General features: G+C 45.6%; 3 protein-coding genes across 3 annotated transcripts in view; 2 read left to right on the top strand and 1 right to left on the bottom strand.

Annotated features, from left to right (window-relative positions):
* The first annotated feature begins 734 nt into the window (after nt 1-734).
* Nucleotides 735-7,613, top strand: CSUI_010381 (uncharacterized protein). Its single transcript, XM_068070485.1, has 7 exons — nt 735-1,444; nt 2,058-2,117; nt 2,610-2,881; nt 3,844-5,221; nt 5,934-6,141; nt 6,815-6,877; nt 7,355-7,613. The coding sequence occupies exons 1-3, from the start codon at nt 1,066-1,068 to the stop codon at nt 2,864-2,866; spliced, it is 696 nt and encodes a 231-aa protein (XP_067917541.1). The 5' UTR covers nt 735-1,065; the 3' UTR covers nt 2,867-2,881; nt 3,844-5,221; nt 5,934-6,141; nt 6,815-6,877; nt 7,355-7,613.
* A 1,392-nt stretch (nt 7,614-9,005) lies between these two features.
* CSUI_010380 (uncharacterized protein) lies at nt 9,006-12,849 on the top strand. The gene is made up of 5 exons (XM_068070484.1): nt 9,006-9,871; nt 10,306-10,347; nt 10,867-11,040; nt 11,197-11,247; nt 11,788-12,849. The coding sequence occupies exons 1-5, from the start codon at nt 9,610-9,612 to the stop codon at nt 12,009-12,011; spliced, it is 753 nt and encodes a 250-aa protein (XP_067917540.1). The 5' UTR covers nt 9,006-9,609; the 3' UTR covers nt 12,012-12,849.
* Nucleotides 12,850-12,872: 23 nt separating this feature from the next.
* CSUI_010379 (abc1 family protein) overlaps nt 12,873-18,038 on the bottom strand; it is a gene marked incomplete at its 5' end in the record, with an annotated part of 6,263 nt that continues 1,097 nt past the window's right edge. The window contains 5 exons of the mRNA XM_068070483.1: nt 12,873-14,664; nt 15,477-15,641; nt 16,040-16,148; nt 16,676-16,717; nt 17,089-17,848. Coding sequence (XP_067917539.1) covers nt 14,341-14,664; nt 15,477-15,641; nt 16,040-16,148; nt 16,676-16,717; nt 17,089-17,848 — 1,400 coding nt within the window. The remainder of the gene's footprint in view (nt 14,665-15,476; nt 15,642-16,039; nt 16,149-16,675; nt 16,718-17,088; nt 17,849-18,038) is intronic.

Raw genomic sequence — 18,038 nt, 5'->3', positions numbered from 1 at the left:
CGGGTCAGGACGCGAGCTTCCTGACAGTGTGAGCGTGTGAGGGTGGAGTAAACTGTGATAGGAGAAGATCTCAGAAGCACCATCAATTCGTATTCGTCTTAGGCAGGTGCCTGCCCGAGTGATGATAACAGAGACCTGGCCTGCAAGACTCTATCGCACGCTGTATTGCGGCACGTCATAAAAACAGTATGTTAGTGAAGAATCTCGGTTTGCGTAGCGCGGTGGTGAAACATGTCTGCTTAGCCGTGGCAACCAAGAAGTTTTCGAGTCCTGGGACACAAGCTCCTCCTGGATAAGGTAAGAGAAAAGAGCCTTCTCCCGCTGAATGAGTGTGATAGGAGCGAGGAGGCTGCCTCGCAATCTCTCCCAAAGTCGTAACCGCCACGACCAAGGGGCCAGAGTCACTTTCGGGAACGCGCGTTGGCTGGCCAGGGCGAATCTCACACACGCTCCTGACTTCCTTTCTGTTTCTGCACGCCCCCGCTTCTTCCATCTGCTCCTCCGTCAATTCACAACTGCAGGCGGGGCCTCGGGGCACCACGGGCGTGTCTGATAACCCTAGAAGGCTACAGCTCTACTATTGGGGCGTAGGGACCCGTCCAGCCATCGAGCTGTCCAAGCCAGTAAGCTTTCCTACTGGAAGCTCACGCACCGATAGAACGACCACGTAACCATTAACGGGTAGCCTGTGACAGGGGAGTGGCGCCCCTGTTCCAGTCGTGAAGCCAGGGCGGAGGGTGGCGTGCGAAGGGTGAGCAACGGTTTTGGGGCGTGGGGAAGAAAAAAAGAGTGTCAGAGAGTGAGTCTTGATCCTCCTTCAACGAGCGGCCTGCTTGTCGTATGCGGAATCGGAACTACCGACTGCCGGCCAGCATCATCGGCCCCCCAATCGCAGTAAAGCTGGACCCCAGATTGAATCTTCGGGTCCCAGGCGCGAAGCCACATTCTCCCCGCGTGGTGACACAGTAGGGGCCCACCGACACTCATGAGCTGGGAGGCCTTCTCATGTAGGACAACACCTCCAAAGCAGGACTGGGTCTGTTTCGCTAATGGTGTCAATTACACATGAGCAAGCCAAGAGAAGTTTTCTCTTTTGTTCGTTCCTTTCTTTGGAGCGTTTGCATTCCAGACATCCTTCTCACGAATGCAAGAAACACGATGGCAAGCAGTAGGTCGAAACCTCTCCAGCCCGCCGTTTCGGCCAGCCGTTTTTCACTCATTGTCAGCCTCACGCTGATGTTGTGCCTTGGAGTAGACACCGCTGTACATGCGATGACAACGAATGAATTTACGTACGCCAACTCTGCCGTAGCGAGCGGTGAATCTTCTCGTTCAAATTCCCCAGAAGGGAGGAAGACTGCTGGAAGAAGTGAAGGCACCGAGGCAGCAGACGGCGGTGCCCCCGAGAGACGATTGTCGAGTTTTGGAGAGATGCCTTCAAATGGTAAGGCTGAGCTGTCCCTGGTCTTAGATTTTCTTTTTATTACTTTCATGGCTTCCTTCGTGCCGTCCTTTCTCTTTTTCCGCCATGCAATAGTTGGAACAAAGAGATTCTGTCCGGTTTCTCCGTTGGGATGTAGACCCGAACTAACACCAAGAATTCTCCCACCCAGGAGTACATTTTTCATATCTCTGTGTACTTAAGTACAAAAAACTCTCCAGTTCTCTACACCAACCCCCATCATCACCTTACTTTTTTCTCTCTTCCTCTCCAGCGCTCACGCAAAGATCTTCCTCGTCTTGTTACTTCTGCGTGTTTCACTACGAGGGTTCATGAATTTCTCCCAAAGCGATTTCTCGAAGTTTCCATCATGTCTGGGAAGAAGAATCAGCGAATGGCCTCCGGTGACTATACCGGGGTTCTGCTCTCTGGGGGTCCTGGAAGGAACCGCCTGCGTGTATACGCTGGCTCCCCTTGCGTGCAGTTCTATAAGAACACGAAGTCTGTAAGAAGAGATATACATAGATCCTGCAATCGAGGCAGGCCGCCTACCAGTTGTGAAAGCGTGGAAGGTTCACATTTATAGTATCTGCGTTGTTGCTTCTTTTCTGTACAGGCGACGGCGGTAGTGAGGGCCTCGATGAGATCCCAGACGGAATAATTGACGCCTGGATCGGTCAGTTCACATATGAATCTTCCCATGTTTCTCTATCGATCTGTCTTTGTTACGTCTGTCTGTGGAATTCCATCGTATCTGTATTCGTACCTGTCTGCCTCTCTACACTTCTCTATGTCTTTCTACGCAGCTCTCTTTGTCTATCCCTTCCCTCTGCTTCTTCATTGACCATCCTAGATTCTTTAATGTCTAGCAGTGACTACCATGTCTGTTCCATTCAGTCAACGAGTTTCTACTTGGCACGCGGGGGGATCAAGCTGTCTCTCCTGTTTTTCTTTACCTAGGCGTGCGTGTAGTTGTCATTTCCCTTGCTCTTTTTGATTCTTTTTGTTCTTTGTTAGCCATACCTAGACTCTCGACAAATCCGCGGGCAAGCCACCAGTGTCAATGGAGATGTATTTGTCTGTCTGTACGAGAATACTCATCAACTGTTGCAGAGATAACCCCATGATATCATATAGGAACCTAGGGTGGATGTGTATGTTTTCGCAGAGCAGCCACCTCAGTGGGTTCTCCAGTCAAGACCACATACGAAAAAGAGATGTCTTGAGATTCTTCAGGAGTTGGCAAACAAGGAGGGAGAGGTTAGATACTACTCGCCCCTCAAAACGGAATTACTTTCTTACTTTTTGGCATACGAGATGATCCAGAAGCCACACCAAGATGTTGCTAAGAGGCGAAAACCTTTTGCGTCGTGGTACAGCACCCTCCGTCGTAGTCGCTCGAGGCCTTCTGTTGATCGAGAGTAACACACACAAAGTGCGGTGAGTCTAGCCGAAAGAGATGACGATCCTGTGCGCCCATGTCTCACTACTTTGTACGACTACAACTCTTATTCCTTCTCCGGTGCTAGTTCCAGACCTAGTTTACTCTCTTTTTTTTCTCCTATTTCTGGATATATAGATATATATATCTACAAATATGTAAACGTACATAAGTGTATTTATACATGCATATATATATATATATACATATATATAGTACTCCAGTGGCTTCTGCTACAAGTGGTATTGCTACTAGCAGGCCTTGAATGCTTGGACACCTGGCGCTCTCTGCTTCACCAGACAATGAGAGTAGAGCCATAACTTGTACAGCTACTACTGCGATGCCCATTACTGCGACTACTACTACTACTGCTCTTCGGTTCGTATTAAGACTCCACTGACGAAGTGTTTGTGCCTTTCTTTGATCAAGGGGATGCGACCTAGCGCATGCAAATAGTAGTCATGAAGAAGCATGTAGAGCTATCTAACTTGATCATGTTGCTGACGCTACATATATATTCATAGGTGTTTCTTCTTGTTTATGATTACATGAAGGAAGGAGGTGTTTCTTCAGTATGAAAGGTCGCTTCTGGCTCTTGGTTCTTTTTCTCATGAAGACATGTCCGAAGTTCCTTTGCTTTTCTCCAAGCATCCATGATAGCGAACCAATCCTAGTCTTTCTATGCCCTCTCGAATCAGGTACGCACATCGATCCACGTAGGTACGCTTATACACACGTAGTCACCCAGGTGTATAGAAGGATGTCTACAGTCACTCCGAGATAGAATAAGAAGGTATGATAAAGATAGAAGATGGATTGGCCGAGCCGCCACGTGGTCCTCACAACAGCAACTACTACTGTCTGTTCTCGTAGAGCATCACCCCTGAAACCTAAGCGATCTTCGATAGATCAGAAGCTTCATGATCTCCTCTGTTGCCTTGAATTGCACGATGCTTTTCAGTATCATTCAGCGCTGGCGGATCAAGAAAAAAAACTTTCTTGCCGATCCAAAGCACGCGTGCATCACTGACCTCCCTCCTTCTCTGCCTGTTAAACGAAACGAAGTCTTGCAAAGGGGGACGTGACGCCAAGCTACCGATGATTCTATGCGCATGTGCCACGAGGTCTTTCTCTCAGCAAAAAAAACTTGGCAGTAGACCCCGTTTAGAAAAAAAAGACGCTATACAGCAGGAGTTCATCTGATCAGCTTGTCGTTCTGATAGCCTGTCGTTTCTTCAATTGTCTGTATACGCCGCATCTTCATCTTCTTCTTCTGATAGCGCGAGTCCCAGGGCAACCAGCTCTTGGGTTCTCCGCTGTTTCTATATTTTTTGACGAGGGTAATGGTTTTTCGTTTTAAGGACGTCTTCTGATTGGCTGAACGTGCTATGGTTGCTTCAGATAGATATTCTTGAGTAGAAGAAAAGAGAACTTTTATTCCCTTTTCTCCTCCTGTCGACCAGTGGTTTATTCCGGTTGAAGGGGAGAGGTAGTCGACAATGGCTCCTCTTTCCGATGTGTTCTTTCCGTGGAAGAAGATGGAGTATGCTACCTGCGAGGATCATTTCCCGAGTCAAATAGTAATAATCAGTCAGGCCAAGGATGTCTCTACAGAAGTGTGTTCACGTATAGCTGTCGGTGAGCTCCGGTAAAGGAAGACGGCACCAGGCGATGAGAATTGGTCTACCGAAGTTTTGGGTCTGAAAGACTCTCTTTCCGAAAGTACTAACTTCCTTGGACAGGTTCCGGTGTAGCTGTCGCATATATGTCAAGTGAACTGTCTCATCGCCGAGCTAATCCCGACTAGAAATTGTAGACCACTAGCAGTTCATGGTGGTAGTTTCGAACAAGTCATGGATTTGAATCGGTACTTACACCGGCGTCGCCGTGGTGTCGGGGGGTCGATGCGACGGAGGCATAACTGATGGCGTAGTGTGATCAATCGTGAGACGGAGCCTCCAAGTCTGAACGCACGTGACACAACTCTCGTACTGGCAGTATTGTTGCGAACGACGAAATAGCAGTCTTCTTACTACCTGGAGCTTATGAAGGAGTATGACCGCCAAGTGTGTTGGTAGCTCGGGCCGCTGCACGGTCAGGGCTTTGCTGAGACACCCCGGGTTGTCTGCAACTGAGCTCTCGGTTCCTTTCGTACACAAAAGTAAAGGGGGTTCAACTGGTGTATCGAGGGGCGAGCACATCCTCCAGTAAACACTTGGGATGGATTCTCTCCGGCAGTGTGTGACGTTCATTCTCATTCATCGTGCGTGAGAAGTTTCGTCTCTCGCCCCGCGGGACTGTTACCGTGCTCACTGAAACTGTCGCAGAAGAAAAGGCCTGAAGAAAGAAAGGCTGAAGAGGCGCTGCCGGGACGACCACGTTCAACTCACCCATATTCCGTAATGGTAAAGCCTTGGGCTATCCCTGAAATTGCAGTCAAGGACGCCGTTTCGCTGAGGTTCTGTTCATCTGTTTGTGTGTGAGACGCTTGGAGGAAAGGCAGAGACGAGGTTCAAAACATGATCTCGGACGGTTGCTTGCCTCAGTGATGGAAACAGAGACCAACCTGGGGCTTGCGCAACTCCATCAGACAGTGTTGTCTACGGTACGTCGGTTTGTGGTAACACGTGTGCCCATTTAACTAGCTCTGTGTCTATCCACATCATAGTTATCGAGAATCTTGCTGTAGCACAGCCCCAAGAGAGATGCCTGCTAGCACATCAACCCCCTGGAGGAGACAGCACATGCCCTTCCCGGCTGCTGAAGGAAACGTCCGTCCGCCAGCTAGTCATCCGGATGACTCGCGGGTGGAGCTGCCCCACTGTGTACTGTTCATGGACTACTCAACGTGAGTGGTGCCTCCTGGCTTGCCAATTGTGTATGGCAAGTGAAAGCGACTGGCTTGTTTTGTTCTCTGTTCTTCTTTTCTTTGTCGAGAACGATTGCAAGTTTCGTTTCCTGACGCGCCGACTTGACAGGATGGCGTCGCGCAAGTCGAAGGCGTCACCGTGCGGTGTTCTGGCGACTCCTTTTTCCCTCGCTACTATTCTCATGTTGCTGTTGTGTCTAGCAATAGACACCCATGTGACTGCTGTAAGCATTCGTTCAGACCGTTCTTCCAGCTTATTTGCAGAAGAGCCTTCTTCTTCGCCACTACCAGAAGCAACTTTACAAGGCCAAAGTGAGGGAGCTACCGGGGTATCAAGCGAGGGACCCGGAGGAGAATTGCCTCGTCAAGCAGCCGCGCCCTCCCCAAGTGGTGAGCTGCCTAGTCGCCGGGTCTTTTTACTCACGCCTAACTGTCTTTATCTTATCTTATCATGAATGATGGTAAGGAGAGACTTTGTTGCCTTCTATGAACCCTGAAATCTACTCTTTGGAAGAAGAAGCGCGATCGTACACCCGTAAGTGCACAAAATTCGGAGGTTGCCAAGCGACTCTTCCACTCGACTAGAATTCCTCGAGTCATGGAGCGTATACGTGCATCATGAAGCCCCTCGCTCCACTGTATGTTTGGTAGGTGAACTCGACGGCGGAAAAGCGCCACGTGCTTTCTTCCCGTCGAGTTCCAAGACACTCTTTTCATTGGTACAGCTGGTTCGTGTCTACTTTCATTATAATTGGGTATTGCCTGTGATACTGATTGCTTCTATTGGACCCTCATACTGAGTTTTGTAGATCCACAGTTTCAAACGGATCTCTTTATTCTGCCTTCCTTTCCACGAGCACACGGCCAGAGAAAAGCCTTTACCTACCAGTGGACTGCTAACATAGGGGATGCCTGTGTATTTCTTTGTCTTGCATGCAATCATGTTAACTCCTGTGTAAGAGGTATAAGGAGATACTGCTCTGGCGGCGTAGTAAGACTTGAGATGAGGCAGGCGTTTCTCAAGGAGATTCTTAGTGTGTGTATGTTTCCTTTGTCTCTTCAGGCAACGGCACAAGTGGGTCCGTAGACCTTGTTCTCAATGAGGAACTACTCGCCTCATGGCTTGGTCAGTTCTCATACATCTCTCTGCCTGGGCATGTCTATCTACCTTAATCTATCTATCTATCTCTATCTCTATAGTCTATCTTTCTGTCGAATCATTTACTTTTTTCCGCACCTGTTGAGGACTTTTCTTTTCCTCTGGTCGTTTCTTGCGCCTGTTCAATTCCATTCAATTGATGCTCTTGTTTCGCTGCCGACTCGGTGCCTGCTTCTTCTCTCCTTAACGGGTGACAGCTAGGCTGTATAGACACTGACTGACCACCTTTCTGTATGCGAGTCTGGTGGCTCACTGCGACTCTTACTCCTCTCTTTTTCTTCTATCCCACTAGATGCACCGGCCCCATCTGGAACACGGTCCTATCTTCTCTTCGCGTCTAGATAGCATCAGTATACGTGTATCCTTAGCATGTACTAGAATACAAACACACGGAGCATGCGATGCGTGTGCTTTTCTGGTCGCACCCCTGCCTGGATTCTACAGCTAACTCCTGGACTTAAGAGCAGATGTCTTGCTATACTTCAGAGCCTGAATGCAAAGGAGGCAGGAATACGATACAGCTCGCCTGAAGCTACGGAACTTCTGTCTTATTATATGGCCTATGGAGGCCGTGAACGACAAAGAAGACATTCAGATGACGGGACGACGACGCCAGGCCCGATCTCTAGCCTTCGCCGGCCATTTCACCGTTCGCGGTCCACTCAGCATTTGCCGGGGATCGGAGCCACAGCCCCCTCGGAGGGTAAGTGTGGCCCAGGAGTCAAGCGGGAAAGACGACTTCGTTCATTCTGCTCGTGCAAGTGCTCTTCGTAGTAGTGCTATTCTAGTTTATTCTTTGTACTTCTGCTTCTCTATAGTGTTACTAACGCTACCCACTTGTCCCACATATGTACTCCCCTCCACATGGACTGCCATGTACGTACCCGCATGTAGTGCGAGGCCTCCTAATGCTCTTTGTTCGAATGGTAGTGTCACTGTAGTGGGGCATCTGCGCTCATTAACCCCACAGCCCACCTGACCGAATCACACTAATCGGTAGCACATCCTTGCTGGAGGACACTTGTTAAGAACACTCCTGCCTTTGCTCAGGACAGTACACCTCTGCCCGTGCCGTCGCTTTGTCTTGAGAGCCGGGGGGTCCAAAGTGAAGAGTAAAACCGGATGTTCGAGAGGTAGTCTGCTCAGAAACCCTAAACCCTTGATCTCTTTCCGGCCTCCTTTCTTCTCCCACGAGTTTTTCGATGCTCCCGTTCTCTCTCGTCCCTCGCTCCGGCTCCTGTCGCAGACGCGATCATCGTTGTAGCCCTCCGGACACTTCGTTACAAATCCTCCTGACGACGCTACCCTAGTTGCTCCGCTTCGGTGTGCGTCAGGGTGGTTTGATGTTAGCGGCAATAAGACCGGGAAGCCACAAGAAGAAATAAACTTTTCTCGGCTCTTTGGCGAGCCCCCTGCAACCGTGTGGACTGTAAGGCACAGTCACAGGAGACTCGTAGCACACTCGAAGGGCTGTATCTCCTCTACAGGCGAGCGGTGTCCGAGAGGCCAGATGCTTTGGCTCCTGGTAGAGTTCCCCTCTCTCACCGGTTTCGCCGGCGAGGCGCGGGGCCTTTCTGCTGTCTTTGCCATGGTTCTGAGTAGTATAGTCTTCCTTTGTAGACTCTGCAGGGTGGGACACACCTGCAAAGCGGGCTCGCAGTAGTTGTAGGGCAGTATCTTACACGGCGTATCACCGCCCAACCCTTGCGGTGTCACGGCCGTCTCAGCTTCCTAACCTTGAGGTGACTTTTCAAACTGTGTCTGCACTACGAGCGCTTCTGGCGGGCAAAAGCCTGGCATTCCCGCAGCATCTTGCGCACACACTTTGCTTGTCGCTTGTCCTAGGTGACAGTTGCCGGTAGGGCTGCGAAACGCTGACAAGAGGGGACACGTCCAACGAGAGCCGCCTAGATGTTACAGCACGCCCTACTCACGAGAACTCATTGTCCTCTCTACTGCGGCGGTCCAACTAAATCCTGACCTCGGCTGTTTACGGCTGTTCTAGTAGCTACAGGACTTGCGGCATCTGGAAAGGCCTAAGGAAACTCCCATCTGTCGTTGCCGTTGTGTTGTCTACTGTTGACCACCCGGCTAGCCATGGTTCTGTCGAGCTTGAAAGATTTGACCGGCTCGGTAGAGGTGAGCTGGGAATGTCTTTCTGTTTTCTGATTTCCGTTCTATTGTCTTTGTGTGCAAGAGTTTGAGGTAGTGGACGAGATTGCAGAAAACATGGTCCATTTCTCTCCTTGGGGGGGGGGCGTTTCCGGGTGACAATGACAGAGACCCACCTCAACCCTGAAAGCGTCCTCCATATACATCTCCAATAAGATCTAGCGTTTTACAGAAGAGTCGTCGTTTCCAGTGACATACACGAGCATAAGACACGGTCGTAGCCACCCAAGTGTTTGTCTGGTGTCACTAGACCGAATGACTGAGGCTGAGAGATGGATAGCGGGAGAGCGTTCCTAGCCACTTGGTCGGAGCGTCCCCTACCTACCCGTCTGGCGACCTTGGCGTCGAGCGGTGCTAGCTGCGGAGTACGCGACTCCTCCAACTACCCAGTATGATCGTTACCATCTGCTTGCCTCTCCAGTGGTGTCTTGAGCTCGTCAGCAGGGAAAGCATAACTTCTTTTCTGCTGCTTGTGTCTCTCGCGGCTATCTTGAAGTTTTCTTTGCTGACTAAACAACTTCCTCAGAATGATGGCGCACAGGTCGAAGTCTTCCCCAGCCTGGACAAAAAGGTTGGGGTCGTTTGTCTCGCTTGTTGCTCTCGTCCAGCTGTTGTGTCTAGTCGGCAACACCAGGCTCGCCGTTGCCTTGACACTGGATCGTTCGAGTGGCAGTTTGCTTGAAGAGAACTTGGAAATTCCTCTGAACTCTTTTAAAGAGGATGAAGATCAGGAAGACCAAGCATACGATGAAATCTCGGAAGAACCCCCGCAGTACGCCCTAGCCCAAGGTGAGCGAGCTACACTCTTGCAGCTTCCTTCTCTATACAAGTGATCTTGTCTTGTGTCTCAACGTTTAGTCTTGATTTGATCTCTCCATCCATTACACGATGAAGAAGCATTTTATAAAATACTATTTCATCATTATTCTCTATGTCTTTGGGTCTCCTGCCCAGTTGCCCAGTCTTTCATGTGGTACATCTATATGCCATATGTCTGTGTGCTCCGCAAATTAGGATTTCTTATTAGTTCACACCTACCTATGTAGATGAAGAGATTCTACGTTAACCCACCTTTCACCTCTCACCCCCTCTTGACTGCTTTCCAGGCTAAGAGATGAGGTACGAGGGACTGCGTGTGTGTCTTCTACATCCATCATAGAATAATACAAGAGATCGCCTTGTAATTTCGATGTGTGGGTCTCTCCTGTCGATTTCCTTCTCAGGTGAAGAACACCTACACGATGAAGCCGGTCATGCTGCTGCTGGTGAGTTTTCTTTTGTCTGTGTGTGTATCTCCTTGTCTACATGTCTCGTTTTCGTCCGTATGGTGACATGAAGTGTTCCTCGACCCCTCGATTCAGGGGTATGCCCAAAACACTGGGGAAATATCGGAGATAGACATACGCATCTTCTCTGTTGATCGCGTGAATTCTCCTTCATGAAGAGAAGGCCGCGATATAGTACCTGCCTATATGGACACATAGGTTTAGACCTATCTATCTATCTAGTACCTGTCTAGCTACGGCTGTAGATACACCCGCCTCTACGCTTGGTTGATGCAAACGACTACGAGGGAAATGAACGGAGTAACGACACAGTCCATGATATATATATATATATATCTCGTGTTGTATGTATGTGTATAATTTTTTCAGAGATCTTGAAGTTTTAAGACAATTCTTCTCCATTTTGCATCCTGAGAACTCTTGGGACAGATTAACGATCTCCTTCTTACGCACTACCATTCCTCTTGAGGTATATCAAGTCTTCTCTTCTTTTTACAGATGGCCACTACGAAGGACAGGATGGGCAGGAACAGCATTACGAGGGAGATGGACAGTACGATGAACAATACTACGATGCCGGTGAAGGGCACGAAGGGGGATATGAACCTCAACATTATGAGGAGGGAGCTTATGAAGAGCATCATGAAGGCGATCAGGGACAGGAGGTTGAAGGTGAGTGTCTGTGTATGTACACTCCATGTAGCCTTGTTGTGGACAGGAGAAGCAGAAAGAGCGACTTCTGATCGTGCGGCTAGTCACGCAAGATGAATGATGTTTTGAATCGAAGTTACGATCTTTTTTCCCACACTTGTCGTCCTTTCCTTACAGCAGCATCTCAAGTCGTTCACCAGGATAGTGACGGTACGGTACAAGCGCAAGGTAAGTGTATGTACACCCGATCTCGTGTGTCTCCAGTGAGGAGAGAGAAAGGTTTCCTACGTGGTATGTAGGTCTCTATATGTGTGATTCTATACAGAAACACGTATACATGCGTTATACATAATATGTACATACCATGACCGTCGAAAAAGAAGCCATGTAATCTACCGTTGAATAGCTCGTTGACAAGTAGACATCTCTCCAAGGGAGAGAGAGAAACACAAGAGTGGATGACGAATACAAATCTCCTCCCTCCTCTATACATCATCATATACACCGGGATATATGTATGTACGGACATATATGGAACATACCATAGAATAATCTATATGGGTGGTCTATACAATTATAACCGTCGACTACACCATAGATCCTTCATTCATATGAGCCTATACGACCACACTGTATGCTTGTATATCTATCTATCCATTAATATAGAAATATTTCCCATAGGAATACCCATAGGTACATATATATGTATGTCAATATGTCCACAGGGAGAGTTACTTTAAGATCTCTTGCTTTTCTGTTTCCTCGCAGAAGCCGCGGCGGCGACTACGACGGCAGCTGCGGCTGCTGCCAAGAAGCCCAAGAAAGGAGCGAAAGCAAAAGTGAAAAAGCTGGGAAAGAGAATGAAGAAAAGTCGAGCCGGCAGAGCTGCAGCCAATGTGTTGAAAAGAATCAAGAAGAGATTACCTAAGAAGAACTCGACTGCAAAGGCCCAGGCTGTAGACGCACACGAACCGACGCAGGGACACGTGTAAAAAGACCCAGCAAGATCGGGAAAAGCTATATGAATGGAGGATAAAGATCTCCTAGTGAGGATGGTGGATGTTGTATCGTACAGACCGACTAGAAGATGATAGACGAGATTGAAAGCAGCCAAAGAAGAAAAGATTTGAAAAGAAGCTCTAGGTGTATATACAGACATTTATATCTATATGATAGATCTATTCGTATTCTTCAGTGCTATCCGAGGTGTGAAGGAAATCTGTCTCTGTCTATGTGGAGATCCGTAGAGTTCTGCATCTCTCCCTCCCCTTCTCTATTATGCAATTCACTACTCCCTATAAAAAGTTTATCTGTCTGTCTACAGCCATCCATCTATGTGCATACATCATCTCTATCTATCTGTGTATATTGTATATTGTAATACTAGTACTCTATCTCTGTATAGCAGTAGTCCAGGAGTATTGCGGTGGCGTAGCAGGAGTAGAGAGAGATAGTATGAAGAATTCTAGAAGGAAAGGAAAACGTTCCTAAAATAGTTATATCTGTCTTTGTCAGATATGGAGACCTTTGGACGCCTTGTATCAGGGAGAAAGGAGTGAGTTTAGAGTGACTGACTACTACTCTTTCTTTCATAGGCCTCTCCATATCTATCGATCGATCTATCTATCTGTCTTTCTATTTCTATCCACATGATCCATGAAGTTTAATTTCATCTGTTTGAAATCGGTTTTCTTTTCTTTCATGTAAAAAGCCGATATTCATTCATGTGCTGACTGGAGGAGCTTCCTTCCTTCTTTTCTTTGAAATCTTTGAGGCTTCTTTTTTCTTCATGAGAAACATGAACTTGCTTCTCGAATCTTTGAATGGAGAAAAAAGAAAGATAAAACTCATGTGATGGATCAATGAAACAAAGGAGTGAAAAGAAAAACCTCCCCACTTTCGCATGCATGCCTGATTTCTCAGGTGTATGTACACCCACCTACTAATCCTATGTACTACACATGGTAAAAAAGTGCGATACGATAGGAGAAACATGATTCGGATTGATAAGAATTAAAGTTTTCAAGCAAACATAAAAGATAACAGACGACGTATCCTTTCCTTTCTTCAACTTCTTCAGTCTAGATAGAAAAAGGAAAAAGAGAAGAAAGAAAAAGAGTTTAGTGATGGATGATAGTAGAGGGATTGATTCTCTTACTCTCACAGGTTAAAAGGAAAGAACATGGAGGAGTGTCGGCCCTCTCTTCAAAGAAAAGAAAAAGAAAGGAAGATGAAACGGAAAGTTAGATATATATATACAAGGCAACACTTTCATGATAGGAAGAAATGATGGAAGAACGTGTGTCTTCTCTCTGTCTTTCTTCTTTTCATTCTTTTACATATATCTCGACATAACTCACTCCCACATATATCTTGCCTGGAGTGTATCTACAGAATGTTCTCAGCACCCGCTCTGCAGGAGGGATAGGAGGGATAGATTTTCATATTTTCTAGATTTTCTTTTTTCAGCAGCAGTTAAATAGCCGCAACTCCTGTACGAAGCATATGAACTAAAATACAGTAGTAGCATGGAACATGCAAGAAAAAGGCGCCATAGGTTAAAGGCCTAGAATCCAAAGAGTCACTCTATTCCTCACTCATCCTTTCGAGAGCTTCTTTTCTTTAGAGACAAGAGATCGAGGGCCTTGCAGTTATTCGATCATTTTGTAAGAAGAAATCTTTCTTTCTTTTCATCTTCTTCTTCAATTTCACTTGGGAACTCGTGCTTTCCGCAGCAAGAAGATCAACATGAAGAAGAAGAGAAAGAGGGGAAAAAGAGAAGCTTTCTGAAGAGTGTCCTCTTCTTCTTTTCTTCATTTCTTCTACCTTTCGAGAATACAAGAAGAAAAAAGAAAATGAAGAGGAAGGAAGAGAAAGCGACTTCAGTACAGACCAACAGAAGACATAGTTAGCTAACTAGCTAGTTGTCTTACTATTTTGACATCTTCTTCTTTCTGCTGGATCTCCCCCAAGTGAAGAAGAAGAAACATATAGCAGTCCGTCTATCTATCTATCTATCTATCCATGCATGCATGCATCGATCCATCTCTAGCTAGCTCTTCTCATCTAAATAGATACAAAAAGATGAAGATAAGACAGAGGGCCACAATCCCTCTCTCTTATTCTAAGACATATACCCATCTATCTATTTATATATGTAGGCGTACATGCGTATCTTACTTCTTATATACACCTACGACAAGTACATAAGTAAATACATCCACACCTACACATGTATAGAGAGATAGTGAGAGAGAAACTCTCTCTACATGGGAAGTATACATAGGTGATTCTTCCTATATACTCGGGGATATGACTGCATTACATGAAAGAGATAAGAAAAGAGGAGAGCCTATTCAAAGAAGCAGAGAGAAGAGCATCGTGAGAAATCTTTCTTTCCTCTCGCTTCTTCTTCTTCTCCATATCATAGTGAAGCGATCTCTCCATCTCTCTCCTTCCATTCTCATCCCCTCGAAGTTTCCTCTTCTCTTCTTCTCCTTCTTCCTTTTCTTTTCCTTTCCTTTCTTCTATCACTTCTTCTTCTTCTTCGATCTCTTCTTCATGAAGGGTAAGAAAAGCTAGGAGATTCTCTGAGAGATCTAAAAGAGAATACGTCACTTTCAGTCGAAAAAGCAAGATCCACCTCTGAAAGAAAAGACAAAGAAAGAAAGAAGAAAAGAAGATTCAAGACAAGCTCTTCTCCTAGCCAAAGAAAATCCCCCTAGAAAGAATTCACACATAAGCCCACCCCTACAAACCATACATACACACACTGACATACCTATCATCTATCTCCAATCTGTCTTTATCTCTCGTCAATCTATCTTTAATGTATCTATCTCTCTTCAATCTATCCAGCTATCTATCTTTGATCTCTCTATCAATGTATCTTTAATCCATGTGCCTACTTGCCTATTTCGCTGTGATGCATCTACCCTACGGTGGAAGGCTCTTCGAATAGGTTTGTATCAGCTTACAGAGATAGATACAAATATATACAGAGATAGATAGATAAATATATAGATAGAGAGATCTATCTATGTATCTATCTATCCCTAACATACAAGCCTGTAGCTATCCATGTGTCGATAAGAAGAGAAGATCTCTTTCTATATCGAGGAAGAAGAAGATCCAAAACATTTGAAGACACACAGAGAGGGAGAACGTTGGCTAGTAGGATAGCTTGAAGAAGACTCTCCTTATAGAGTAAACCTAAACGAAACTGTAGAAGAATTTCTCCTTTCCTCTTCTTCTTTTGTAGGACATCTCCGTAAGCCTTTCTCTTCAAAGAAAGCGTACAAATGCGCGTCTCTCTATCTACCTAACTACTACCCTCCTCCTACATATGTATATATCGATCCATTGCTCTAATATATGTATGTATAAATATATACCAGTATATACATATAGGTATATAGACATGTGTATTGAGGAGATGCAGTACTGTATAGAGTTACTTTTAGAGAAGAGAAGAGGGGATATGTGCTTTCAGTAGATGACGCTCTTTTTCTTTCTTCTTCTTCTTGTAGAAAGTGGCTTGTATCGACATAGAGAGCTCCGCGCGCTAGAGGAATCATAGCAAGCCTCTCATCCACAGCCAAACTCGTCTGAATTGACCGAAGCTAAAGAAGAAAAAGAAAGAGCAAGAAAGAGCAAGAAAAAGAAAGAAAAATAGAAGAGATGAGGAGACCAAAATTCCTTACTCAACTACACACACACTCTGTACAACTGCCAAGACGCACAAACATACCCTACCTATCTTTAATCTATCTATCTTTAATCTATCTATCTTTAATCTATCTTTAATCTATGTACATACAGAGGCTGTTCATACATTCCTTAAAATATTCCAGACCTGTCTTTAGATGAGAAAGAAAGAGAAGGAAAGAAACACACCGATAAGAAGGGAAAGAAAAAGGGAATGAAAGAAAAAGAACGAAACAAAGGAAGAGGAAAGAAAGAAAGACAAGACAGAGAGAGAAGAGGAAAAGAGCGAGAGAGAGAGAGAAGAAGCCCTTACTAGATCGTTGGTCTTGAGAAGGAGAATAAATTCCCGTGGAATAGATTGCAGAACTTCTGTAATTCGAGTAAAATACTCGGGAAAACTTTCTCGCAAAAGTCGATCTTCTCTAGACATACAGAGACAGACAGAGAGAGAGAGACAGAGACAGAGAGACGAATCAAACCTAATAGACACCCCCCCGCAGACAATCCCCTAATGAAAGGCCTCCTACTCATTGCCTATAGACGCACATACCTGTATATACACCCACACATCTATATCTATATATACAGGCGTGTATACATGAATATGTGATGTATCTAGTTGTCCGTATACGTATATGTATAGATATGTATGTGTACACGTGTATAGATACAGGCGGATGTACTGCGTAAGTGAGAAACGTAGAGATTCGCAGAGAGAAGGGCCTCTCTGCACGCCGTGAGACAAGCGTGCCATTCTCTCCCCTTTCATTCCTACGAAGAAGAAGAAGGAGAATCTCTCTATCTCTCATCGTTATAACGTCAAGAGAAGAAAATGAAAGAAAGGACAAAACATGTTTCTTCTTTCTCTTTCTCTAAAGATCAAGAAGAAGAAAGAAGAGAAGAGAAAGAATTTTGATAGACGAGGTAAGGAAATCCCTCCTCTTCTTACTCAGCAGATTTTCGAGATTTTGTGAGGTCTCCGCTCTGCAGGCTGAAGAGAAAAAGAAGAAAAGAACAGAATTCCAAGATCGAAGACCTCTCTTTCTTCTTCTTCTTCTTTAAGAAAGATAGAAAGAAGACGTCTACGACGTGTCAAGTATCTTCTCTATCTCTATGTTGACGTCTGCCTATTTATGTGTCTTCGTTAACATAAAGAAGAAGAAAGAAGTAGAAAGAAGAGAAAATGTCAGATAACTGCGTCTCTACACATACAGAGATATTCAGGTGTATATACAGCTGAAGACCTTACAAGATAAATGTAGATCCCTGAAATACTTTCCTATAAGGTAACCTCTATGGATCTACATATCTACTTATATACCTACAGTTCTTTCTTTCTTTCTTTCTTTTCTTCTTACTTACGAGGCTTCAGATCTTAAGGTTAAGATGACTTGGAGTAGAGAGACGAGCTTTTCGACTCCGAAGAAGCGGCAGTGGCATTCAGACTGCTCTCTCTCTCCTCGAAGAAGAGATACCCATAGGCGAGAGTAATGCATGCGAAATTCTTCGGAAAGAGAACAATACAATCCATGATCAAGGATCGAGATCTTCAGAACTTTTCTTTCTTTTCTTCTTCTTTCTTCTCCTTCTCTCTTTGGTGACGATGCTGGGAGGTCTTCGTCGTCTTTGAAGAAGGATGAGAAGAGAGAAAAAGGAAGAAAGAAAGAAGAAAGAGAAGAAAGACATGAGGAGGAAGAAGAGGAAGAAGAAGGTGTATAAAGAGATGGAAAGAGAAGTGAGAAAGGAGGAGAACACGAAGAAAAGCAAGGAGATCTCTTCTCCTCTATACAGGAAGAAGAAGATGAAGAGAAGGAAGAGGTCGACGAAGAAGAAGAAGACGACAGATTCATTTGCCCTTTTCTTTCTTCTTTCTCGTCTTGATCTTTATCTTCTTCTATCTTCTTCTTCTTCCTCTTCTTATCCTCCTTGTCGAAATTGGAGTCATTCTTATTTCGTACTTCTTCTTTCTTGTCTCTCTTCGTCTTCTCTTTCTCGTCATCTTCTCGGACGAGGTGAACGAGGAGATTCCCAGGGTGAGGATCCGCATGCACAAAGCCTTCTCGAAAAACGAGAATTTCATACAGACGATTTAAACCGTAGGCCACAGCTAAGGGATGAATTCCTGCAGACAAATTAAGAGAAGAAAGAGAGGAAAAAGAACAAGAAATAAGGAAAGAAAGGCATGAAGAAACTTCTTCTCTTATTTAGGAAACAAGACAAGAATGCGGGAAAGAGCATGAGAAAGAAGAAGAGAAGAAAGAGACGCCTACCTACACGCCTGTCTTCTTCTTCCTTTATCTATCTATCTATCT

This window comes from Cystoisospora suis, assembly GCF_002600585.1.
Source record: "Cystoisospora suis strain Wien I chromosome Unknown contig_7293, whole genome shotgun sequence".
NCBI lineage: Eukaryota > Apicomplexa > Conoidasida > Eucoccidiorida > Sarcocystidae > Cystoisospora > Cystoisospora suis.
This window is presented reverse-complemented; position numbering and strand designations above follow the sequence as displayed.